Source organism: Rhineura floridana, chromosome 17 (genome assembly GCF_030035675.1).
Source record: "Rhineura floridana isolate rRhiFlo1 chromosome 17, rRhiFlo1.hap2, whole genome shotgun sequence".
NCBI lineage: Eukaryota > Metazoa > Chordata > Lepidosauria > Squamata > Rhineuridae > Rhineura > Rhineura floridana.
In genome coordinates, this window is record NC_084496.1 from 6734939 (window position 1) to 6761157 (window position 26219).

Sequence of the window (26219 nt, forward strand, 5' to 3'; positions counted from 1 at the left end):
TCAGGGATGGCTTTATAACTAGCTATTCCGTGAACGTTGTTTATTCCCAAAACATGCCCTCTCGCCTTTCTGAAAGCTCGTTTTTTCATTCACCTCTTTCACTGACTCCACCACCGTTACTGAAGCTTTGTTTTAGCTTCTTGATCTGACTAGAGGAGGGGCAGAGAACCTTAATTCTCCCCCCCCCCACGCACCTGTGTGGGCCAAGTTTGACAGATGGGTGGGACACCCACCTGTCAATCACTGGACTCCACGACGACCTCTGGTGACTGACAGCTGTCAAAATTCAAAGGAGATACCTGCAGGGAGGAAATGCTCTGTTTGGAGGAAGCAGTTTAAATCCCAGCTGCTTCCTGCAGATGAAGAAAGTGAGCCACATCCCAGTGGGGCTCCCTGTCAGTCCCGATCTGCTCCAACAGGGACCCCCACTTGCAAAGGAACAACACAGGGCTCACTTGAAGATCCCGATGGTTCCCTTGCAGGACCATCGGTATCTGTCCCACATGGAACATCACATGTGATGCCAAGTATAGGCAGGTGGTTGTGGCTTGTGGGGCCTCTCTGTGGCTGTGTTCTACCTCCACTGTCAGTATGCTTCCGAGTACCAGTTTCTGGAAATTACATGTGGGGAGACAGCTGCTAGGCTCATGTCTTGCTTGCGGGCTTCCCAGAGACATCTGGTTGGCCACTGTGAGAACAGGATGCTGGACTAGATGGGCCTCTGGCCTGATCCAACAGGATCTTACATTTTTATGACCGGTGCTGGGCCTAATGAGGCCTGCAGATCGGAGGTTCGCCACTGCTGTTCTCATAGAATCATAGAGTTGGGAAGGGGCCTGTAAGGCCATCCAGTCCAACCCCCTGCTCAATGCAGGAATCTAAATTAAGGCAACCCGACAGGTGGCTGTCCAGCTGCCTCTTGAAGGCCTCCAGTGTTGGAGAGCCCATCTTCTAGACAGACGTAGGCAACAAATATCCTAAGAAGATAAAAGCGGCTGCTTAGGACGAACCAGGCAAAAGACAGCTGGGGGGGGGGACAAGGTTTGCAAAAGTGAGGGAGAAAATACTTCTGGGATTAAAATCAGTCGAACAAGAGTGATGAGACTGAATCCACACTCTCCATGTTTATCATGCTAGCCATGAAGTCCCAAGCCAGAGTCATCTTAGATCCAAGCTACCCTGTTTTCTTGGACAGTCTGTGACAAGGAACTGGGTGCAGTCAGAGCCTGACTGCAGGGGTGATTAAGCCCATTTTTCCTTTTCCTTTTTTGCCTGAGGGTTGCAGGTCCAAGACCTCCAGATGTTTTTTGACTCCAACTCCCATCCACCCCAACCCAGCCAGCATGGCCAGCAGGGAGGAATGATGGAACTTGTGGTTCACATGTTCCCCATCCCTGGCTCAAATCTTTGCTTTGCACCCCTTCCCAGACAGCATGGGGGCTTCTAGTGTTAAGATGTTCCTAGGGGCATATTTAAAAGAACAGCCAAGTTGAGCTCCTCAGTAACTCTAGCTAACCCAAGAAGTTCATCTAGAGCCTCCAGCCAATCCGCTCTTTTGGACAGAACATGGGATTTGAGTGTGTGTGTGTCCATGACGTAAACTCATTGCTGCTGAACCAGAGCCTTGCTATCTGGTTGCATACGTTCAAAGTTTGCTTCGCTCTTCTTTGATTTTTCTCATTTTTCCGGATTTCCCTTCAGTTTCTGATGACGTTGCAGACACCGCCATGAAAACCCAAGCAGACTCCCAAGAGCCAGGCGTAACCATCCATAGGCCAGAAGACGAGAAAATCCCTAAGACAGCCAAGAGGCTGTCGATCGTTTCCAGTAGAATCAAGCTGCCCCCTCCAAAAGGTTAGGGGGGCACAACCTTGTGTTTGGACTGTTGCGGGGGTGACTGTTATCCAGAGAAACAGAACGAGCTGCAACGCCATTCCTGTCACATAAATGGGCCAAACAGAAACTTGGGGGGGGGGGCTGAGAGGTATGCAGAGTGAGGTTTCTCCTTATTTGATTCTTCTCTTTTCCTTTAGTTTCTGATGACGTTGCAGACATCGCCACGAAATCCCCTGCAGACTCCCAAGAGCCAGCCGTAACCATCCATAGGCCAGAAGAGGATGCGCCGGTTAAGCTGCCCAGGAGAATGTCGCTGGCTGCCAGTAGGATGAGGCTGTCCGCCCCCAAAGGTTGGGGGCCACAACATTGGGGTTGGAGGCGGGGTGTGTGTGTGAGACTATTGCCAGAAGCAATAGATTGCGCTTCACTTCTGCACTTGCCATGTAAACGGGCAAAACAGAATTGCCTTATACCTAGTCAGGGCGTTGGTCCATCTAGCTCAGTACTGTCTGCGCTGACTGGCAGCGGCTCTCCAGGCTTTCAGAGAGGGAGTCTCTCCCCCAGCCTTACCTGGAGGTGCCGTCAGGGAACCTGGGACCTTCTGCATGCAAAGCAGATGCTCTGCCGCCAAGCAATGGCCCTTTGCTCAGGCCGCTAGTCTGAGGGCCACAGCTGCCAAAATCAAAAGGATGGTGGTATCCAGTGCGATTCCTACTCAGAGTAGACCCATTGAAATTAATGGCCATGACTAAGCCCCATTAATGTCAGTGGGTCTACACTGAAGTTGGCATCAACCCAGTGTGTTCAGGCAGACACAGCGGGTTGCCCAGAACTGATCAGTGGATGAATGGGCTTACATTTGGACAAGGCGCCTGCTCACAGGTGAGTAAAGCTTAGCAGAGCCAACCCAAGCAGACCTGGCTGGGCGAGAGGCAAGACTAGGTCAGGCCTCTCCAGCCGGCCAGCCTACATCCTGCTGCCACCCCCCCACCACCCCGTTGTGTACCTGGACCCACCGAAGTGGCACCCAAGTGGCACATGCTTCAGAAGGAGAGGCTGCAGGAAGGAGGGTTTAGGGTGACCAGTAGTAGCAGTGGGGAGGGGCTGCCTCTTCTCCCCATCTCAGGTCTTTTTTCAGTCTCCCCTTTGCCCTTCCCTTCCCCGAGGCAATGATGGTGGTTCTCAGACTCTCCCCATTGGAGTTTGGGTTCTGGCTGCTGCAGGCCCTTGACTCCAACAGCAACAGACATAACACCGCAGCAGGCGATTGGGCAGTGGTCCAGAGGGCGGGCCCATGGTATGCATATAGAAAGCCCCGGGGTCAACTCTTGACAAGGAAAGACCTCTGTGCAGGAATGAAGCCTTGCAGAGGCAGCTACCAGTCACAGGAGTCAAAGGTGAGCTGGGTGGATTAGTGGGTCTGGCTCAGCCTAGGATGTCTCCAACGCCGGAGCTCTTTAGCGCTGATCAGGCATCATTTTCCCCCCAATTAACTAGACGTGGCATGAAAATGATTTTCTTTGGACAGCAAGAGTTCAGCCAACAAGCTACCACTTGCCAGTTGTATACCGGGCCCAATTCAAGGTGTTGGTATTAACCTTTAAATCCCTAAACAGTTTCGGCCCAGTTTATCTGAAGGAACGCCTCCAGTATCACCAAATATGCCGCCAAACAAGATCGGCTTCACAAGACCTTCTCTCGGTCCCACCAGTGAAAACAGCTAGGCTGGTGCGGACCAGAGAGAGGGCCTTCTCGGTCGTGGCCCCCACCCTCTGGAACTTGCTTCCTTTTGACCTTCGACATGCGTCCTCCCTGATGGCTTTTCGTCGAGCCTTAAAGACCTTGTTATTCAGGCAGGCCTATGGGATTTCTGGGGTGGGTTAGGCTATTACTAACAGGTGGTTTACTGTTGTATGAATATGTTTTAAATTGTGTTTTATATTGTGTAAGTCGCCCAGAGTGTCTGTTAAGTCAGACAGATGGGCGACTAACAAATAAAATTTTATTATTATTATTACCACTGTGCCTGGGTTGCATTTCCTTCTCTTAACTCTGTTAACACAGACTGTTGGTTTGGCTAAAAAGCTTCATTCACCACCTATGGGCGGGCGCAGTTGGCAGTGGGGTGGGGACTGGGATGGTTTCCCAAGTTGCAAAGTAGAAGTTTGCAAATTAAAAAAGAAATGCCAGTGTTCCATTTGTTTAACAGACAGACACACTGAGAACCAGAGAAAGGCATACGAGAGCTGTTTGTCATTTAATTCCTTGGTTTCTCCACTTTGTTTCAGAGAAACTAGCTGCGGTTGCACTTGAACCAGAGCCGTTCCCACCTCCTCCCTTGCAGCCCACTGCCAGCATCTTCATGGAGACAATAAGCTTCTTGATGGAGGTCAATGCCCTCCAGGTGAGTGTGGAATGGGAGGGGGATGGAGGCGGCTGCAAGATGGAGATGAGCCATTTCCATGGGGAGTCATCCAGGTCTTCAAGCGTTAGGTGGTGGGTTAATCCAATTAAGTGTAGCTGATTAATTTTTTTGGAGGGGAGGAGTTTCGGTTAACAGGACTGCCAATTAAGGGCGCACATGGTTTTATTTCTTTGTTGCTTTTTTTAATGATGTTTTGGTTGTGGTATGTTTACTTTAAGAGGGAATGAAAAAAGGAAATATTCAAGACAGCTTTCCTCCCAGCAAGGAATTGTGGCTTTTGTTTACTAAACGGTCACTTTCTCTTGCATGCAGACCTGATCGTAGAACTGACCTCATAACTGTTAAATGCTTGCCCTTGATTGCGTCCATTTTTCATCATTTCTCTTCATGCTCTTTCTAGGCTTTTGTAGTCCTGTGGAACCAACCTCTTAGTAGGAGCAAAGATCAAATCTGTTGTCTTACGCCTCCATCCATTTTCTTTGACAGCACCTTGTATCTCTGAAGCTCATTGTCTCCTCATTTTCCTACATTTCAGTCCCCCTCACACTTCAAGGTGTGCCTCAAGACTGATCGGTTTTTGCAAGCCTTTTTAACGAGATATTTCAGTTTCTTCCATTGCCATTCGTCACCCTTTTCCTTTTTCCCCTTCGCATCCCTTTTCCTTCCCTTTTTGTAAGATTGTAAGCCTCTGATCGGGGTTAATATTGTTATTATCCAGACACATGATTTATCTGTCCTTAAATCTGCTTCAGAGGTTTTATGGCTTTTAGATGGTTTTTAACAGTTTAAAAATGTTTTAAATAAGTTTTTATTTTTTGTTTGCCATCCTGGACTCCTTTAGGAGGAAGGGCAGGATATAAATGTAATAAATAAATAAAATCCTGTGAGTTACATCATACAAAGCCTTGTTTTCCATAAGAAATCATTTTTCAATTAATCAGTTAAAAGAGCCGGTAATTATTATACTTGAATTTTCTTTAATTGTGTGATGGCCCTGGGAGAGAACAGTCTTGGACCGTTAAAAAGGCCTTTGCTGGGTTGCTTGAGGGGACGATGACTTTTGCATCTCAGCTGTTCTCTGAGGAACCACAGGACATCTGTCCATGGCTGTGGCTTTCTCTTGGCAGCTGCTGCAGAAGCAGCTTAGTAGGGTGTGGATCATGTTGTTCATATCATGCTGCAGGCAGTGGCAAGATCAGTGCCCCCCTCCCCCACTAGGACTTGGTGGTGGTGGCATGCAGGGACTAGCTAGTGGTGGCCAGGGAACTAATCCACAGGGTTCGAGAAGCGCCATTGCTTCCACATCCAGGCAAGCTGCCTTTGGAAGCCTGAGGCCAGGCTGTGGAGCAGGACTGTGCGGAACTGATAGACAGGGGAGCGAGAGGCACCCAAAGATCATCATGCACGAAGAGTAGAGGCAGCCTGCTTGAGCATGCTGGGAAGCCCTTTCAGCTGCGCTGCAACCCCCGGGGCTGGCTTTGCCCTCTCAGTTTGTTCACAGGGCTCTGGCGCATGAGTTGCTCTGCCCTCAAGGAGGCCCCAGCTGCGACTACTACCTGGTGCTGGCCCAGACGTACATGCTCAAGAAGGAATATAGCAAGACAGAAGAATGCCTCGAAAAGGCCGTCCAGATTGATTTCCTGGCAAGTATCTCTTTTTAGCCCCATTTGGTCCTACTCGCCCCAGCAGCAACCATGAAAGCACCTCCTAAAGAGCCAAGGCCAAAGGAGGAAAGAGCATCCCTTTTTGCATTCTGTTTCTGCTTTGATTCTGTGCGTGTTGTGTGCCTTCAAGTCGATTTTGACTTATGGCAACCCTATGAATCAGCGATCTCCAATAGCATCTGTTGTAAAGCACCCTGTTCAGATCTTGTAAGTTCAGGTCTGTGGCTTCCTTGATGGAATCCTTTATGGATTCTACTGTTTCCAGTTTTTTTCTGCGTATGCACATGTGTGAGATAGGGATACACCCCCACACACTATCTGAGGATAACACTACCTGTATCTGATAAAGTTGTCTCTAGTCCACCAGAGGCTATGCTGTAATCTTTAAGGTACTACAGGACTCTTAGGCTGTTGCATGGTAAAAAAAACTAACACAGCTGCCCCTCTGCAGTACAACATGTGCTCATTTTGCAAGGCCTTGAAGCAGTTGCCCCTCATCCACTGAGCTAAGGCAGCAGGTGCCACACCAGAGGCGGGCAGCAGTGTGGTGCTGCACAAGCATGCTGCAACTCTCTGTTGCTGCCTCTATGGTAGAGCTGGCTGCCACCGTTTGCTGCCTCTCTGCTCGACAGAGCCTTCTTCTGCAAACATTTCCTAGAGAAAGCATTGAAAAGTTCAAAACCTCTCCATCACCGCCGTGTCCTTTGTTTTTGAAGATTTTTTTTTAATTCATTGCGACACTCAGGCTCATTCTTTTGCACCAGTCATCCCAGCCCACCCACATCTCCTGCCAGCACCTTTTTCTTTGTTTGTGCAGAATCCAGAGGTTTGGGCCCAGAAAGGGCATCTCTGCTACCTGACCGGGGACTTCACCGAGGCAAAGGCCTGCTATGAGCGCACTGTCAGCTTTGTGACCAATGCCAAGGATATGCATTTTGTCTATCTGCGGTTGGGGACCATCTACCTGGAAAGGAAAGAGGTGAGGAGAGGCAGCAAACAGGGTGTGAAAAACGAAAGTGCTGGGTGGGTTGGCAGTCTTGACATGGAACCTACATGGAGCCTCCACTGTTCAGAGGCAGTATATCTGGGCCAAAACGGGAGGGGGCTGTTGCCTTCGAGCCCTGCTTGCGGTTGTTCGGTGTTAGAAGCAGGAAGGGTACTGGATGTACTGCTGTAGGGGTGAGACTGTGCTGGGACCATCAAGGGGCACGCTTTTCCACCTGCTTTGCCCCCTCACCCCTGCTCTCAGTGACATATTTCTGGGGACTGTCCTTTATCAGGAAGATGAATGCTTTTGGATAGCTGTTGATGCTTTTTAGAAATGCTATAATTTTGTTAGTCTGATTTTTTTGTAAATTGTATTCTTTTTATTTGTACTTTGTATTTGTGTGTAAGCCGCCTTGGGGGCCTTTTTGGCCAAAAGGCGGCCTAGAAATAAAACATAACATGACATGAGTTGGTTTGACCCGACAAGGCACTCCAAACGTGCCGCTGCTATTTTTAATTTATTTTTGTTTATGCTGGAAAGCACAGAATTGAATCGGTGATGCAGTATAAATAGACAGTACTGATAAAGCCTGTTGCCCCCAAAATGGAGTTAAAAACCAACTTGCATTCCCTCTTCCGCAGCCCCCAAGCCCACTTTTCTGTTTTCGATTCCCCAGGCTGATGGGTCTCTCCAGTCTCAGGTGATGTAGATGCATGTGCTGACTGAGATGTTGTTGCACTACAACTCCCACCGGCCCCACCCAGCACGTGCTGGCTGGGGCTGGTGGGAGTTGCTGTCCCAACAACCACCAGATTGGCCAAGGCTGGCTTAGGGTGTCCCATTTCAGACGTTTAAAGCCTTTCATGGCTCGGGGCCGCAGTAACAGAAGGATTGCCTCTTCCTGTAAATAGCTGCCCTCGCCTCGAGACCCTCAAAGGAGGCCCCTCTCTGAGTCCCGCTGCCAGCTGAAAGGCCAGGGGTGGCTGCAAGGGCTTTCTCAGCAGCGTCCCCTCCTCTGAGGAACACCCTCCCGGAGACGTCTGCTTGGCCTTAATGCCTTCTCTAGCATCAGGCAACACATTTTATATTCTCCCAGTTTTTTTTAAAAAAGCTGCTGTTTTCAGAGCTTGGAAAAGTTACTTTTTTGAACTACAGCTCCCATCAGCCCCAGCCAGCATGTCGCTGGCTGGGGATGTTGGGAGTTGTAGTTCAAAAAAGTAACTTTTCCAAGCTCTGGCTGTTTTTAATCTCCATTTCTGCTTTACACTCTGGAATTTTTAAGTTTGTATGATTTCACTACCTGGCAAGGGGTTTTTTTTTTTTTTAGAAGCGTCAGTGCTGTTTTCACATTGTATTTGCTGACGTTTATCTTGTTTTAAGATTTATTTGTACTTTGCCCAGGGAACGATGGTTACTGAGCATCTACAACGGGTGGGGAACCTTTGGCCCATCCAGATGTTGCTGAACTACAATTCCCATCAGCCTCGGCAAGCTTGGCCAATCGCCAGGGCTGATGGGGGATGTAGTTCAGCAACATCTGGAGGGCCAAGGGTCCCCCACCTCTGATGTAGCAAATATAACAAATCATGTAATAAGTGGAATCATTTATGGATAGTTCTCTTGGGAAGGGGTCAAGAACCAAAAATCCAGAGTGTAGTGTCAATAGCCACCACATGGAGAGTAATTTGCCAATCTCTTCTCCTCTGGCAGTATGACAAGGCCAAGCACATCTACCTGCTGGCCAGTAAGAAATCGCCTTCCTGTCTCACGTGGCTGGGCGTAGGAATTGCCTGCTACAGGGTAAGAGACTAATCCTCTTGGGAGAAAAAATGCAGTATCTCAGAGGCAGAGCAGGTTCAATCTCCAGCCCTGCTGGGAAGGCCTAAGACTACAGCAGCTAAACATTTCAGCCTGAGGACCCCGTTGACAGTCAGACACCCCTCCGAGGGCCACATGTCGGCCAGCAGAGGGTGTGGCCAAAGTGGCTGGTGCACAGTTACATGGATGTGCATGCAGACGCTTCCCACACTTGTAGGCCAAACACTCACCACATACACGGAACACAGGATGGCATTTCCTCTCTTCCCCATCACAAGAGGCAGCGATATTCCTCCCCATCACAGCACAGGGCTGTCACGGAGAGGAAGATAACCTGCAAAGGGCCTGTTCTGGGCTGCAGGTTGGCCACCTCTTCGTTAAAAATGTCTCTGTGTCAAATGCTGTTGCCAGCATTGCACTAGATGGACCAATGGCCTGATCTGTTATTTATTTCTCCCATTTATATCCCACCTTTCCTACAAGGAACTCAATGTGGCATACATAGTTCCTCCTTCCCCAATTGATCCTCACAACATCCCTGTGAGGTAGGTTAGGCTGATAGGCAGTGATTGGCCCAAGGTCACCCTTTGAGCTTCACGGCTCAGTGGAGATTCAACCCTGGTTGCCCGGATCATAGTCCAACACCCTAACCATTACACCATAGCTTCCTATGATCTTGTGTCCTCTCACCTCCTGTTGGAAACCGTCAAAGAGAGGCAATGCTCTTGGCACACTGCAGTGGCAGAGCACATGTTTGCATACAGAAGCTCCCAGATTAAATCCCCAGCAATAGGGCTGGTAAATACTTCTCTCTGAAAAGGCACTGCCAGTCAGCAGTCGCCAACTTGCATCATTCCTGACTAGGGTTGCCAGGTTCAGTCCCTGAGACTGACCCTGTGTCTTTAGGAGAAGAGGAAGTCAGCCAAGTGCAGGCGTTCGTGCAACCCTGTAATGGGAAAAACCACAAGGTGGAATTCCCCCTTCCCCCTTGCACAACTTTTAAACATACAGAAGACCTCTTGGCTGCCAGGCCCAGCCTCCATGAGGTCTTCTGTATCTTTAAAAGTTGTGCAGGGGGAAGGGAGAATTCCACTTTGTGGTTTTTCCCATTGCATTGTTGCAACAACATTTGCACTTGGCTGACTTTCTTTTCTCCTAAAGATACAGGGTCAGTCTCAGGGATTGAACCTGGCAACCCTATTCCTGACCCACCGCTGGCGCAAGACTGCACTGCCTGAGTTGGGCAGCAGGTGGCGCTCCTCCTCCTCCTCCCCCCTCTGCCACTGTTGCCTCTACCCTCCTCTGCTCCCCTGCTTCCTTTTCTCCCCTGTTTTGCCGCTGCAGTCGCAGCAGCAGCGCTGGCAGTTTCTTCGCCTCCTTTGCCTCAGAGCAAGGAATTCTGGGCAAGAAGCCTGGGAGAAAGCCTGCACTGCCACAGTGGCTAGAGATGCTGTTTAAGAAAAACTTTACATTGCCATGGGTGTGCAGACACTCTCCCAGCCCTTGGCCCTTAAGGGGCTAGCTAGAGCAAAGCAGGGAGAAGGTGGAGGGAGCAGCAGAGAGCTTCACCTGGAGGATGGGTGGCTGGTAGTGGCAGTAGAAGCAGAATTAATAAGGCGAACAAGTGAGGGGCCAGGGGGCGCCGATCCAACGCTCCCGTGTCCACTGTCTGAGACAGTTGTCTCCGCTTGCCTCATCACAGTGCTGGCCCTGCCCGTTTGCTTATTTTTTGACACTTCATATACTACTTAATTACAGTTGTCTCTAAGCTGCGTACGAGTAACTCAGTGCAATAACAATTTAAAAACTCAGTCACAACTATAAAATCAGACTTCAGTTAGAATGCCTGCTGGAATAAAAGTCTTAAGAAGTTCAGCGGGGGCGGGTTGTCTGACCTCAACTGGGCAGGAGTTCCATAAAATTTGGCCCACAGTACTTAACACACAGCTCCTGGTGGATATGAACCGTGCAAATGAGTCATGGGGGACCACTCAGTGTCTCTCCCAAAGACCTCAGTGAAGTAAGGGATCAGGCAGTCCTTGGGGTATCCTGGACCCAAGTTGTTCAGGGCCTTGTAAAGTAATACGAGAACCTTGAACCTGGCCTGGTAGCATATGGGCAGCCAGTGCAAGGTTTTGAGCATTGGAAACAGTAGTCTGTCCCCATCAACAATCTCGCCATGGCCCTTTGCACCAGCTAGAGCCTCCAGACCAGGCTCAAGGGTAGCCCCAGGAGCATGATTCACTATTTGTGGTGTAGAAAACACTACTGTCGTTTTGTATACATCCGTTTCCTGTGCCAGATGTTTTTATTAACATTCTTCCCCCTCTGTAAAGCTCAAAGAGATGGCTGAGGCAGAAGATGCCCTCTCCGAGGCCAACGCCCTCAACAACAACAACGCTGAAGTGTGGGCGTATCTGGCTCTGGTCTGTATGCAGGTGAGCTCCCAAAGGGCCTTTCTATCCAGCAGCAAACATGATCTCTTGTTTTCCTCTGTATGTTAAGTGGATGGGTTCAAGGACACCCTCGGTAGAAACCGGTCCTCAAAGATTTGACTGGGAAACGGACGGGTTCAAGGATGCTGTCTCTCAAAACAGAAATATGGAAGCATTTTTTTAATGTCAAAAACCCAGCAGAATTCCCCTTTTGTTTGCCTTGATCCTTTTCTTACTCAGGTCAACAATTAACAGGTGCTTCCCTGAGGGAACGTGTTCCTCTGCCATCCATTTCGTTTTTAAAAAATGTAATTACGTCCTTCCAATTTCTCATGACTGCAGTCTTGTCTTGCCAAAATTCAGCTTACTGTGGGTTGCTTTTTCTTTGTGTTCCCCCAGGGTGGAAGGCAGCTGGAGGCAGAGCAGTCCTACAAATATGCTGTCAAGGTGTGTCACCTTTTCCTCTCTTTCTGGTGTGCTTGATTTGTGGTGATGAGTGACGCTTTGGTTCAGAAGCAGCCACCAGGTGTGATGAGCAAGTCACACATTCTTTAAGCCAGGATTAATTTATTCACCATTCTTTCATTTTTAAAAAAAGTATATCCGTTCCATTTCTTGCAAGATACCCACGGAGACAAAGAACAACAAGAACCACAATTAAAACTGCATTAAGAACACACAAACGAGAGTAGAGCAAGTAAAATTGACAATAATTGGAAAGCCTGGCATAATAAATTCAATACTTGCCAGGCCAGAAGTCTGTCAGAGAAAAAAAAGTATTAACTGGCACCAGAAAACTGGAGAGGGGGCCTGACAGATCACCATGTGTAGGTTTTTTGTTCCTTCTTCTCAAACATGCCTCCCCATCATCCATAACCTATTTTTTATTATTCTGGGCACACCTGTAGGTATTGTTGTACCTGTGCATGCATTGCCAGCTTTATCCACCGAGTTATTATGTTGTACAGCGGGCAAAGTTGAGGCTTGTGCTTCTGAGGGATGGGGATAGCCAGTTCTTTCTTTTTTTAAAATCTCTGCGGTCTCGCACAACAGTGATAAAGAAGTCTTGTGCAAGTCCTCTGTATTAAAAAGAAGCAGCCCAACATACATCCTGCAGTGTAGTCTCCCAGGTAATCTTGAGGGGATATCTCTTTCAAACTGGGCATGGCTAGGTTGTGCTTGGATGAGGAGCAAACAGAAGTAGGGGTGTGGCTGTAGAGACTGCACACTTGAGAAATGGCCACCCCCCCCGAAAAAAAAATCTGCTATGGTGCTTCCAAATCACCAGTGACTGCAGCTGTATAATGCATTATTTTTACACTGGATTTTCCCGGTAAAGGGAAATCCAGATTTTAAAAAAGTGTATGGGCTGGCATTTTGATGATGACAATGCTGCTGCAAAAAACTTGTGGGCATGAGATAGGGATGGGATCCTTTGGCTGTTGTTGGTTCAAAAGCATTCCATCTACTTAACAGGCCGCTATCTATTCAAGTTTGTGCTTTGCCAGCCATTGCATGTACCAGTGTTTTTTCCCCTCGCAAAAAATATTGGTCTTAATTTTGATATTTTGAAAGGAAGTATCAATAACATTATTCTTAATATCAATTTTTTACATTTTTCTTAAAAAATCCATTTTCAAAAATAGCCGCGGAAAATTGCTGCATAAAAATCAGATCTGTAATGATAGAGAATAAGCAAATTAATGGAAAATTCTGTACCAAATCTGAATTGAGTGGGATTCTAACATATCCCTAGAATGAGCCCCAACTCCACAACAAAGTCATTTGGAAGCACATTAACTCCCAGGTAAGCGTGTCTAGGATTGCAGCATAAAATACCTCATGAATTGAAATAATTCTTAGGCCTGTATCCAACTACGTTTTACACAGAGTAGATCCACTGAAAATAATGAACCAAAGTTTGTCATTCCATTAATTTCGATGGGTTTACTCAGACTAACACTGGATACAACCCTTTGTGTCTCCTGCTACCGAAATGCTTGTTCTGAGCTCTGTATCGCAAAGCCGAAATAAAAACGGCTGTTCCGTGTCCAGATACAGATGTTAAAAAAAACCTGATGAAAAGTCAGATATGTATATTAAATATGACATTGAATTAAATGTGGCATTTCTGCATCAGCTGCCACTGTTGCTTGCTGCCATCATCCTGGCTTGATAGGTCACATCTGATGCCAGTTGTTGGCAGATTGACAGTGAAACTATTTCTGCTTGGCTTATGCGGCCTCACAAGTAGGATTAGCTGGCTTAGTCTTCCCTCCTTGAACCAAAGCAGACTTGGCAGATCTTTCAACAGGCACTCGAGGTTGCCTCTGTCTCATCGCCTTCTCCTTCCTTGCAGCTGGAGCTGGCCGACAAGGATCTGCTCCAGGAGATCAAAGAGGTGCAGTTAGCTGTTGGCTTTGGTGACCCGTCTTTCTGAACTCTTCCAGCCGATGGACGCTTCTACTGTTTTGAGCAGGGGATAAACAAAGAGTTTGGCGTCAATGTAGTAGGAAGAAGTGCCAGACATTTGTCCCCAGGCAGCCCAGTTCACAGTGCCCTGAAATGCTGGAAATGCTTGGTTATATCCCAAGTTTATTGTGTAAGGCAGGGATGGAAAACCCTCTGGCCCTCCCAGATGTTGTCAGGACTCCACCTCCCATCAGCCCCATCTAGCATGACTAATGGTTAGGGATTGCTGGGAGTCGGAGTCTGGCAACATCCGGAGGGCACAGGTTTCCCACCCCTGGTATAAGGACTATGCAACTTGCAAATGGCAGCTTTCTAAGCGGCTGGGAGCAAAGAGGGGCGTCCTTGGGGAAACATGGGTCCCTTATTCCTTGGGACAACCACACGTTCGTGGTGAGGATCTTGCTGTGTGCCGTGCACAATCCACGCCATCATTGTTGGCTGTATGGTCCAGTAAGAACAGAAGTGCTGAAGACGCATGTCCAGTCCCTGACATTAGCAGCCTCCAGATATCAATATAACTGGTGTTTACTCAACCCACATAGTTGGAGCAGCAGGGGAGGTAGGGGAAGACAATTCTGGAGGGCCTACATTGTTAAGACTGCACACCCTCTTGGAGATACTTCCGCTCACAGCTGAAACCAAATCATTGAGAAAAGACTCGGTCTGATGTAATACTTGCATCCATGGCTCCCGAAATAATGGTACAAGTGCACAGGTGGCCTTGGACTGGATTAGCTCATCCACACAGATCGCTCATTGAAGGATTCTGTGAGCTGAGGGCTAAATCCCTGGAGACTTGCGGTTCACAAGATGGTCTAGGGACAAGCGGCAAAGGTGATCCCTTTTTGACAACAATGCTGTCCTTGTATTTTAGGGTTGATCTAAAAAAAAAACATTTTAATGTTGACATTTTAATGATTTACTTTTATTTTGTAAAGTGCTTTGGGTGAAAAGTAAGGGCATACGTTGTAGAAAGAAATTATTTTACATACTCGCGCACAAACACAGGCTGAAACCAAAAGCGTGAGCTTGGGAGCAGGCAATAAAAATGGCTCTTGGATGACCTTGTCAGGCTATAGTCCTCTGCATATTTACCCGTGAGTATGCCCCACTGAACTCAGTGGGACATATTTCCAAGAAAGCATACACAGGACTGGGTTGCAAATGTTACTGTTACTATGACATGTATTTTGCGATTAATGTCTATGACTGATGTTTTCGTTGTTCCATTTTGTTTTATTTTTTAAGTTGCCCTAGGGGCAATGCAAGAAGGGTACACTTTGCAGAGAGAAATGTTTGTTTTAAAAAATGCATCCTTTGTTTTCACACTTGTCAGGAAAAGCAAGTAAAACCAAATTCAACAATGGTCACACAAGCATCTGCTTTTGCTTCTAGATACGATAGGGGCGGGGAACCATTCCCCCCCGCCGCCATTGTTGTTGGGCACCAGCTCCCATGGGCCCCAGCCAGAACGGCCAGTGCTCAGGAATGGTGGGAATTACAGCCCAACAGCGCCTGGAGTGCCACAGGTCCCCCACCCTGGCGATATGCCTTGTGATGGCACCACGCATATCAGCTTCTGGTGCATTTATCAGAACAGACACTTGTGGGGCAAGGTTGTTTGCTTTGGCACCCAAGTTGTAATGCTTGGATCCAAAAAAGGCACATGAAGCAACCCTGAGTTTCTGTAGAAGATTTGTTACAAAATTGGGTTTAAGAATCTTTAGGTGACATGCGCTGACTGGCGGAATGGCACAGTTGACAGAGAAGTTGTCTCCTGCATGAGTCTTTTTGGGCTGTGATGCAGCTTCCATTCATTTCTGAGGCTCCTGGAGAACTCCTGTTCAACAGACTATGCCCTTTAGTTTTAACAGAACTGCCAGCCCTGCCGAAGTCTCTGTGCTCAAGTTCTGAAGTTCAAGCAGGGTTCTTTACAACCTGCACGTCCTTGTCGGTCTTTAGTAAATAGTTTACAAATGGAATAGGATTGCAATTCTGTTGCAGATGTATGAACCAGAAGAGCTGGACCTTTTTTCACCTGACTTTGGAATTTTCCCAAAGCGAGGCAGGAAGAGCATCCTATAGTAAACAAACAAATCTGGCATGTGATTTGAAAACACTCCCTGGAGCTAGCTTATTTCTGACTTTTAAATATATATATATTACTAATTTACAAAATGTGTGAGTCACTTGTCTGTTTTAAAAAATACTAGTAGAAACATGCATTTGTTGAAAACCTACATAGCTAATATATGATATAGTGGTTAAAGGATTGGCCTTAGAGTAAGGAGTCTCATGTATAAATCAACTGATATGTGGTTTGTGTCAGTCACCCCCTCACACGTGCATAAATAGATCAGAGTTCCCTCCTTTCGCCCCTTGGACCAAGGGCAAGATGAAAATGTAACAAGTAAATAATATCCATTATCAATACCTTGACACAGTCATTAACCAAAATAGAGACAATAGTCAAGAAATCAGAAGAAGGCTACGACTGGGGAGGGCAGCTATGAGAGAACTAGAAAAGGTCCTCAAATGCAAAGATGTATCATTGAACACTAAAGTCAGGATCATTCAGACCATGGTATTCCCGATCTCTATGTATGGATGTGAAAGTTGGACAGTGAAAAAAACAGGTAAGAGAAAAATCAACTCATTGGAAATGTGGTGTTGGAGAGCTTTGGGGATACCGCAGACTGTGAAAAAGACAAATAATTGGGTGTTAGAACAAATTAAACCAGAACTGTCACTAGAAACTAAAATGATGAAATTGAGGATGTCATACTTTGGACACATAATGAGAAAACATGATTTACTAGAAAAGACAATGATGGGAAAAAGTAGAAAAAGAGGAAGACCAAATGAGATGGATTGATTCCATAAAGGAAGCCACAGACCTGAGCTTACAAGATCTGAACAATGTGGTTCATGACAGATGCTATTGGAGGTCACTGATTCATAGGGTTGCCATAAGTTGTAATTGATTTGAAGGCACATAACTAATATGCAAAACAACTGCTACATAACATTGAAGTCCAAAATCTGCCAGCATTTGAAAGGCCATCCAAAACAAAATATTATGAACTGGCAGCTTGAAGTGATGAAGCCTATACAATTGTCTGTGATCAACTAGTTCCATAAAGCTGGTGACACAACTGAAAAGGCCCTGTTCTGTGTCGTTGTCACTTCAGACAAGGAGAGGCGTAGAACAGTCTCGCCCACAAGTCTTGAGCAAATGGGGGGGTGTCAAGACACCACCACGTGTGCTGTTTCCAGGGACCACCACCACCGTTGAAAAGTTTTACTTTTAACTGCATGGTAGAGGCACAGCTGCGCAAGGCTTTCCGAAGCTTCCAGTTTGGTATGTGGCTTTTTATGAGGATCAGTCTTGGATCCTCTTCTCCCACCCCTGCTCCCTGCAGTTACTCCGCCATAGCCTCTCCTGCACAGGCTTCAGAAGCAGGGCAAATCGGCAAACTCGCCATAAGGGTTTCCTTTTTCTAAAAAAAAAAAAAAAAGCTAACTAGAATTTCACAGTGCATCAGCTTGTACTTCGTATGATAGGATACAATAATATATAATGTTATAGCTACGACTCAAAACACCTGCAACGCTGATTCCCTGGACAGCGGGCAACTGCGGCGCGGGAAGATGGGATGGAAGCAAAGAGGAGTTGTGCGGCTCCGCAGCCTCTAGATGGCGCTGCTCTTTCGGACGCCCACTGCCTTCCCTCTCCCTGCTCGCTTTACCCGCCAGCCGGCACAGCAGCCGCTCTGCTCCGAGAGCTCTATGGCGCATCGCAGGAAGCCGGAACCGGAAGTGGGAGCGGAGGCAGCGGGCTGGGCAGCCGCTGTGCTGTGGGTGGGAGGCTGTCTGGAGGCGGGGAGCGTCGTGGTGGCTCCTGAAGCGGCGGCGATGAGGCGGGATGTGCGCATCCTCCTGCTGGGGGAGGGTAAGAGCGGAGGGGAGGGCAGATGGGGTGATGCAGTGGAAGAGCCCCTGGATTTAGGGGTGGAGTCAGAAGTCAAGAGGAGTGGGGGGTTGAATTAAGGGAGTGCTCTGCGGTGGTGAGGGGGTGGAGTTGGGAAGGGGGTCAGAGGTCAAGAGTGGTGGAGTTAAGGGAGTGATCTGGGATCGTGAGAGGGCGGGGTGGGAAAGGAGGTCAGAGGTCGACAGGGGGGGGGTAGTCCCTGAATCAGGGCGCATGGATGGGGTGGGTTTGGTTTTTTTCAGTATTCTGGAAAGCAGAAGCTGTTTAGGGTGCGGCTGACCGTTTTAGACGGAATCGCAGTTAGCAGATAGGTGGGGAAAGCATATGCCTAAGTGCCCCAAAGACGCTCCGATGCTTTTGCTGAGACAAACTTGACATTTTGGAATAATCTTAAGGATTCACCAAGGGCAAGTGTGGGGAATTCTTGGTCCTCCAAGTGTTGCTAAACTACAACTTCTCATTGTCCCTAGCCATTGGCTATGCTTGCTGAGGCTGATGGGAGGTGTAGTTAAGCAACATCTGTAGGGGCAAAGGTTCCCCCCCACCTGAGCTAGGGAGGATCATTGTTACTACTATTACAATATAAGTATGCTACTTTGCTTGCAAAATTGTTGCTGAAAGGTATCAGTTGCATAGTATTTAGTGCATCCGATGTAATGGTCTGTAGTTGAGAACTCATGTCCCTTATAGGTTTCTTAGTTGTTAAGGTGCTGCTAGGGCTCTTGGTTAATATTTAATCTTTTGCCAAAATTCATTTGCAGTCAAATTTACAGGAAATACATGGAAAACAGGGTAAAAGTTGCTGCTTAGTATTGTATTTTTGGATACATACACAGGATGCAAATGTTTTTAGTAAAATAAATACTTTAAAAGACAGCAAAGTTCAGAAATCAACAAGTCCAGCAACATCTTTTACCAGAGACTGAGAAAAGCAGAAAAATAGAGGTGGTGAAGAGAGAAGAGGTCCTGTTATTTACTGAAAGTGTGAAAGAAAAGAAAAATGGGGCATGGGGGGGGACAGAGGAATGTGGGAGAACCAGAATGGTGTTATAGTTGAATGGTGGGATGAAGAAGGGAAGAAAACAGCCTGTAACTTGTCAACTGTTTCAGAAATCCCAGCCATCAACTGACTAGGTGTCCTTGGGCAAGCCATTACAACATGAGGATTTTATTTAACAAGATTTATATACCACTTGATTGTCATAAAACCTCCAAGCAGTTTACAAGAAATATTAAAATTATATTTTAATGGTAATACTGATCCTACCTTACAGGGCTGTTGTAAGATTTCTGAGAAAAAGTATAACGCTTTGAATACTTGGCATGCATTGTGCAAATGCTAAGTTTTGTCAATATTGATTGCCCACCTGTGGTTGAAGTGCTGTGATTCAGCAGGCACCATCTGACTTTTCCTGTGTGAGTAGATTGGCTCTTTTTCCTTCAGGGTCCTGTAGGGTTGTGTCATAGAAATCAGAGGTCCTTCATATGCCATCTGGTCAGGTCAGGTTTTCCTAGCTTGTAAAAAAAAATTATTTTGGAGATTTCTATAATCTCTGTGTGCAGAACCTTCACATAGAAACAAACCTGATCTGCTTCCAGCACACAGGCAAGCTTATGGAGGATTTTTCTGCCACAGAACAGAACTACATCTAAAATTAGGCCCATCTTGCTGAAGGGTGAATATCCTATGACTAGAGGGACTTTCTTCTGGCCTGCTGCCTCTTCGGTGGTGGTTGGAAGGGAGGCTAGACAGCTTCTCATGGAAGGGAAAGGTGAAAGAAAGAAAGAAAACAGGGATGGGTCATCCCCAGGATGCCAATAGTACAGCTCCTTTGCTGAAGCCAAGATTGTCTAGGGAAGTGCAGTGTCTCGATGGTAGAGCATCTGTCTTGCATACAAAACGTTCCTGCATCCACGGCATCTCCAGGCAGGACTGGGAAACCCTGGAGAGCCCCTGTCAACCAGTGTGGTTGATGTGGTTGGCACCTGGTTGGCCACTGAGAACAGGATGCTGGACTAGATGGGCCACTGGCCTGATCCAGCAGGCTCTTCTTATGTTCTTACGCTGAGCAAGATGGAGCAGTGGTTTCTATGTTCCTGGAAAGGAGACTGCTTTTGAATCCTATCTGCCACCTTGTGTTCTGTGGAGGAAACACACAAAATGTCTGTGTTTGTGTGTTATGTGCCTTCAAGTCGGTTATGACTTATGTCGACCCTGTGAATCAGCGACCTCCAATAGCATCTGTTATAAACCACCCTGTTCAGACCTTGTAAGTTCAGGTCTGTGGCTTCCTTTATGGAATCAATCCATCTCTTTTTTGGCCTTCCTCTTTTTCTACTCCCGTCTGTTTTCCCCAGCATTATTGTTTTTTCTAGCGAATCACGTCTTCTCATTATGTGTCAAAAGTATGATAACTTCAGTTTCATCGTTTTGGCATCTAGTGATAGTTCTGGTTTAATTTGTTCTAACACCCAATTATTTGAATCCCAAGTGTTTTTGCCTATCTCGAATGTGCTCTTGAACCCTCTGATAATGCCTCTTGCTTGTCTGGGTGACGGAGAGAGGAGTGTTTGTGTGCAGAGATAGCCTACTGTACAAAGGAAAAATTTACAGTGGTTGCTCCTCCCACTTTTGCCTCTGGCCCTGCCCACCACTGGCATGTGGCCCTCTGAATGCTGCCCAGGAGGAAATGCGGTCCTCGGACCAAATAAAGTTTCCCACTCTGGTCTAGCTTCAGAAAAAAACCTGAGGTTCGAAGCAGCATCCCTCAGATTGACCTCAGAGGAGTGAGGGTGGGCTCCTGCAGGGAGGGGGTGTTCCTGAAAATAACCTAGCAAATCCAGAAAAGTGCAAAGCAAGCAATTACATGAAAACTGTGCTTGATCTGAATAACTGAGAGCTCAGCATTTGGGTTGAATTTGCTACAGCGTTGAGATGCTTTTGCTCAGCTACTATTGGGTTTATTTTGATGGTAACACTTTTCCTACAGTATTTACAAAATGAGAGCATGAGAGAAGTGTTGATGGATCAGATCAAAGGTCCGTCAAGGCCAGCGTTCTGTCTCCAGAGACCAACCAGATGTCTCTGAAAGCTCGCAGGAAGGGGCGTGATGGAATAGACGGCGCCCACTTCATTATCATTTCAGCATTGGGTTAAGACATTTTTATTCTCTCAGGCATTTTTTTTTTTTTCAATAATTTTTATTCAGATTTTCATAAAACATACAAGACGAAATCATAAAACATTCAAAGACAAAAAACAAAATCAAAAATAGTTAAACAAAAAGAAAAAAAGAAAAAAAAAACAAAAATAAAAAATAAAGAGTAAAATATTGACTTCCCATTTGTCAAAGATCAAATCAGTTATAAGTCTATAATATATAACAATCCTGTCTCTTAAGTCATATTATAAAATCACTTTCCTCCAGTAGTTATCTTACTTAATCATCAAATCTCATAAACATTACTTTATTCTTTCCACAAAAAGTCAAAGAGAGGTTTCAATTCTTTAAGAAATATATCTATCAATTTTTTTTTCCAGATAAGCATATCGATTAATCCATCTCATTACTAATTATGATAATCTTATTGTCATAACCATAGTCAAAATAAACATTTCAATTAATCCATCACATCAGAATCTGTTAGGTTCAGTAATTTCAGTAGCCATTGTTCTATTATCCCTATTAGTTCCATTTTCCATCTTCCATCTTCAGTAGTCTTGTTAAGTCCAGTAATTTCAGTATCCAATCTTCCATTATCAGTATTCCATAATAATCTTGCTGTCAAAGCCATAGTCATATAGTAAGAGTCTAATGGGAATTACCTCTATCCCAAATATTTTCTTGCCATCCATTCTGAATAGGTTGCTGAAATACTGCTGTAAAATCATATCTCTGTTCTTTTTTTCAAAATACACTGGGTCATCTCTTGAAAGTTTTTCCATTGTCACATGGCTGCAGTTAATTCCATAGATTTTCTCTATATTGGGCTCCATCACATCATTCCAGTCCAGAAGATTATCCATGCCATTGATAACTTTATCTCTAGAATCTTCATTAATTTCTTCAGAGATAACATTGAGTTCCAAACAATTGATTTTATTTCTAAAGTCCATAGACTCCAAATCTTGTTCCTGTTCCACGTTTGTTCCAATCTCCGGGATCTCCTCTCTCACAGGGACCCCTGTTCCAGTCTCCAGGGTCTCCTCTCTCACAGGGACCCCTGTTCCAGTCTCCAGGGTCTCCTCTCTCACAAGGACCCCTATGTCTTTAATCTCCTGTGTCTCCAAACAATAGATTTTGTTTCTAAAGTCCATAGACTCCAAATCTTTTTCCTGTTCCACGTTTGTTCCAATCTCCGGGGTCTCCTCTCTCACAGGGACCCCTTCCAGGGTCACCTCTCTCACAGGGACCCCTATATCTTTAATCTCCTGCTTCATTTTACTCAATTCAATTTTCAGCTCCTTACAACCCTGTCGCAGGTTTTGTTTCGTTATCTCAATCTCATCCATTATTTTCTGAAACATAGTTATTTCCAGATTCTCAGCCACTTTCTTAATTGCCATTTTAAAAGAAAAATATAGGAAAACCACTTCTTATTTCAGCAACAATTGGGTTAATACTCCAAACTTGGTGACATCACAGTAAAAACAGAGCAGACAGCCTTATCTCTCCATGCTTAAGTAAACAAAATGCAGTTCCCAGGATCGAAACAATTAATGGCGGTCATCAGGAAACAGATTCGTCAAAATAAAATAGACCAAAAAGAGAGTAGTCTCAGACAATATAATATTCTTCAAAATAAAAATCTGGAATAGAAATCCCTCTTCTGTGTATATCTTTAGAATGCAAATCCAGGACAGCTTTTTGCAACAAAAACAGAGATAAGCTATTAATTAGTGAGTAGCAGAGAGAAGTTATGGCTCCCCAGTGAGATGTCAAAAACCGATCAATCTGGCAAATCTCTTTTAAACAGCAACAATTTAAGTCAAGTAAAAGAAAAATATAGAAAGAAGGGTGCTTGCCTGTTAGTGCGTTCTCTCTTAGAAGATAAGATGAACGTTCGCTTTATCAGATAGAGCTTGTTGTTGAAAATCCGTCCCACCTTCGTCGGCTGGACCTCGTCCCATAAATTAATGAGATCTGGTCGTCCCAACAAAAATAGGCTTTGAGGTTAATCTCTTCGTTTCTCCCTACCCGGGAGAAGTTTAATCAGTCAAAAAAAAAAAAATCTGACTGATATATCTGAATAAGCTTCTTTTGAGGCAGGAGCCCGTCTCAAAAGCAGGCACAGGCTAAGTCACCCTTCCCGGAAGTCTCTCTCAGGCATTTTTGATGGATTGCCCTTTAAAACAGTCTTGGGAGGATGATGCTATATTTTAAAACACTGGAAGCTTTTACTTTGCAATTTTAATTTGCTGTTTTGAGTATTCTCATAGCGTTACTTGTTTGTTTTTTTCAAGCTGGTTTTCTGGTCTTATCTCTTGTATTGTTTTGTAAACGGTGCTGTTTTGCTTTGGCATTTTAAGCATTGCACGGAAGCTACCTTGTCAGGGTAGTTACTCCAAAAGGCAACTTATGCATCTTAAAATGAAATGAAATGAATGCACGCACGGCTAGGAATAAGCCCCATGAAACTGTGTGGGATGTCGGAGTATGCATGCATAAAATTGTGCTGTTCAGTGGTCGATTGTGTCTGCGTGCATACTTATATATAATTGTTTTGTGTTAAACTACACTGTAAACTCCCCTGGGATAATTAGTTTGAAGGGCTGTATACAAATACTTCAGATACATAAATGGCCACCCCCTGTTTGGAGTATTAAGAGGTATATTTCCTGTGACCATTGAGGCGTCCCTCCTAACCGTTATGTCTGCTGTTGACAGACCTGTTCTCTGTGAGTTCATCTATCTCGTCTAATCAGAAACCGCTCATATTACTTTTCAGGGGTTTCTCTGTGACCACGAGAGCCAGAAACTTGCTATGTAGAACTAGGGCCTGAGCTGCTTTAGGCACTGGCTGCCCAGCAGATCTGGGTGCACAGGCTTTGTTTTTCTTTTTTAATGCTTCAGGTTTGTTTTGCTTTTTTAAGATTTAAATTTAATGTAGGGGGGGACAACCTTTTTTTTGTGTGTGGAGGACCCATATTCCCTTGGGAGTAATCTGTTGAGGGGGAGCCATAAGTAGACAGGATGGAGGCAATGGTGGTTGGGTTATCTCCCCCCTTTCTCTTTCTGCCACCTGTGTTTCTGTTACCCTCTCCCCCCCCATTTTCCCCTTGCCCCCCCACATGAAATCAAGGCCAAGGGCTGTGATTTGCCCGCCCATAGTTCAAACACTAAAAATCCAAGTGAAGGGTGGAGCCTCCCTCTTTTTTCTTTCAACAAAGCTGGTTTTATTTATATTTTCTTTTTATATTTCTCTCCCCACTTTCCTCCGAGGAGCTCAAGGCATTGTACCTGCTTCTCCTCCCCATTTTATCTGCACAACAACCCTGTGAGGTAGGTTAAGCTGATAGTCTGTGAATTTCATGGCTAAGTGGGGATTCGAACCCCGGGCTCCCAGGTTCTGGTCCAACACTTTAGCCACTGTGCACGCTTGTGTCATCACTTTGTTGTCCCAAATTTTTCAGGGGGAGGAATATAAAACAACCAAGCCACCCGCTGTCACTTAACAATGCGTAAGGTGCAGAGGAGGAGCGCCGGTCAAGGCACATGAGCCAGATCTCGCTCGCCTTCGCTCTTCTCAAGTGAACTGTGTCTCGGAAAACAGCACAGTAGGAGCTGCTGCCACTTCTCCGGGATGGTGTGCAGCTAAAGCGAACAAATTTTCCTGCCATGCGGACTGAAGACAACATTTTCAAATATTGATAACTCTCTCTCTCGAATAAACACAACAGAGTGCCTCTTCTTTGCTGCGAGCAAACTTTGGCCCAAGGCGCTGTGTATTATTAATTATTGAAGTTTCTCTGAAAGATGCATGTGTACATAAGGAGGCAACGTATTGGGGGCTTTGTGGATTGAAACCTCAAGTAGGGAGCTTTAAAACGTGGCTTTTTGCTGACTATTGCTTTGCTAGGGGAAGCGATTCCACTTTGGGGTTGGTGAAAGATGCCTTTGCTTATATCCCACTGGTGTCGTCACTTGCCTCTTTTAACTGGACTCCTGGGGTTTCTTGTCGGCTTTAATCTTCAGCCTACTCCAGGCTTCTAAATGAGTCCACAAAAGTGACTAGCCCACCAGCTTTCCCAGACCACGTATCTCTATTAATATTTCTTTTTTTAAATGCCCTATTCCTAGGGGATGGTTGTGTTCTTCAATGCTTTCTGGCTTTTAATTTGTCTCTTAGCTAGCACAGAGTTTCCCCCCTTTCCCTTTAACTTCCATCTCCATTTATCTCGTTTCTTTTTTCGACTGCTGGCAGGGACTAGTATTTTTTTTATATTTCTGCTCAGTGTCTGGGGCAAATGAGGTTCATTTATCGATGACTAGCAGTGACGACAAATTGATGGCACATGGATGGCTTGCAACAAGGGTGGGGACCCTTCGGCCACCAGGCCTGCCCCTTTAGCTGGTGAGGCCCAGCTACCTTACCTGTGACCCCATCTAGGACATCAGGTGTGGGGGGAGGTAAAGACTTGTTTCCGGTGCAAGGGAGTTTGCAGGTGCCATCAATCAGCTGATTGGCGGCGCCCGCAAGGTTCTATGCAGGTTTTTTTTTTAAAGACCCGACAATCAGCTGATGATTTGATCTCGTGGAGCACTTTGCAAAGCTCTCTGCAAGATCTGGGGGGGCGAAAACGGGTCACCTGAGGTGTCAGGTGATTGCCACGTTGACAGCCCCACCTACCCGTCAAACCTGGCCTGCAAGAGGTGGAGGAGGTCATCTGCCTCACTGCTGAGATCCAGTTCCCCACCCCCTGGCCTGTAAGAAACAGAGAACCAACTCTCCCTCCAAGGTTGCCCCATTTTAAAAAAATACAACTTTGTTTATGACATTTGTACATCCACCAGTCAGATCAAGGGCAGCATATGAAAGGGAGGGTGGCCTTCGTGATTATGCTCTCATCCCTATGAGGGAGTATCCCACAACATCTGAAGGGTCACAGAGTCCCCACGCCTGGTGCCACGCCATAGGATCTCTGCCATACCTAACCACCGACTTGCCGTGTCTCTGGAATTCAGAAGTCGCTGGCCCCGACCCACCAAGGGAAATCTGTGTGTGGGAGTGATGTTCTCTGGCCGCAGTCAGCACGCCAGCAAAGGCACATCCAGTCCCCACTTGCAATGGTTGGCTCTGTCTTTTGGTGCAAATGGAGATGCCCAAAAGCGGCGTCTAAAACCACCGGGTCCCTTGCTGTTCCGCTCCACTGGACCTCCCGAACTTGAGAGAGTCCCTGTAACGATTATTTCCTCTCTCCCCCACCCCCTGTCTCTCGTAGCCCAGGTGGGGAAGACCTCCTTGATCATGGCCCTGGTGGGCGAGGAGTTCCCTGAAGAGGTGAGTAGAAAGCGGTCTCTTCCCTCTTAACGTGTTCAAAATCCCAGGACCACCAGAGATTTGGCTGACCAATCAGGATGTGAATCCA

General features: G+C 46.2%; 2 protein-coding genes across 12 annotated transcripts in view; both read left to right on the plus strand.

The window, feature by feature from the left end:
- The window catches only part of CFAP70 (cilia and flagella associated protein 70), a 36865-nt gene extending 21088 nt beyond the window's left edge, over positions 1-15777 (plus strand). For 7 of the 9 annotated variants that reach the window (XM_061599865.1, XM_061599863.1, XM_061599864.1 and 4 more), the window contains 9 exons: positions 1702-1854; positions 2034-2186; positions 4125-4240; positions 5752-5904; positions 6743-6904; positions 8624-8713; positions 11068-11169; positions 11566-11613; positions 13526-15777. In XM_061599865.1, coding sequence (XP_061455849.1) covers positions 1702-1854; positions 2034-2186; positions 4125-4240; positions 5752-5904; positions 6743-6904; positions 8624-8713; positions 11068-11169; positions 11566-11613; positions 13526-13606 — 1058 coding nt within the window. In that variant the 3' untranslated portion in view covers positions 13607-15777. The other 2 variants (XM_061599868.1, XM_061599872.1) reach the window with 2 other exon arrangements.
- Positions 15778-17439: 1662 nt separating this feature from the next.
- RHOT2 (ras homolog family member T2) overlaps positions 17440-26219 on the plus strand; it is a 41371-nt gene continuing 32591 nt past the window's right edge. The window contains exons 1-2 of one of the 3 annotated variants that reach the window (XM_061599218.1): positions 17440-17590; positions 26073-26131. In XM_061599218.1, the coding sequence (XP_061455202.1) occupies positions 17554-17590; positions 26073-26131 (96 nt within the window). In that variant the 5' untranslated portion in view covers positions 17440-17553. Of the gene's footprint in view, positions 17591-24075; positions 24133-26072; positions 26132-26219 lie in introns of those variants that run through there. The other 2 variants (XM_061599219.1, XM_061599220.1) reach the window with 2 other exon arrangements.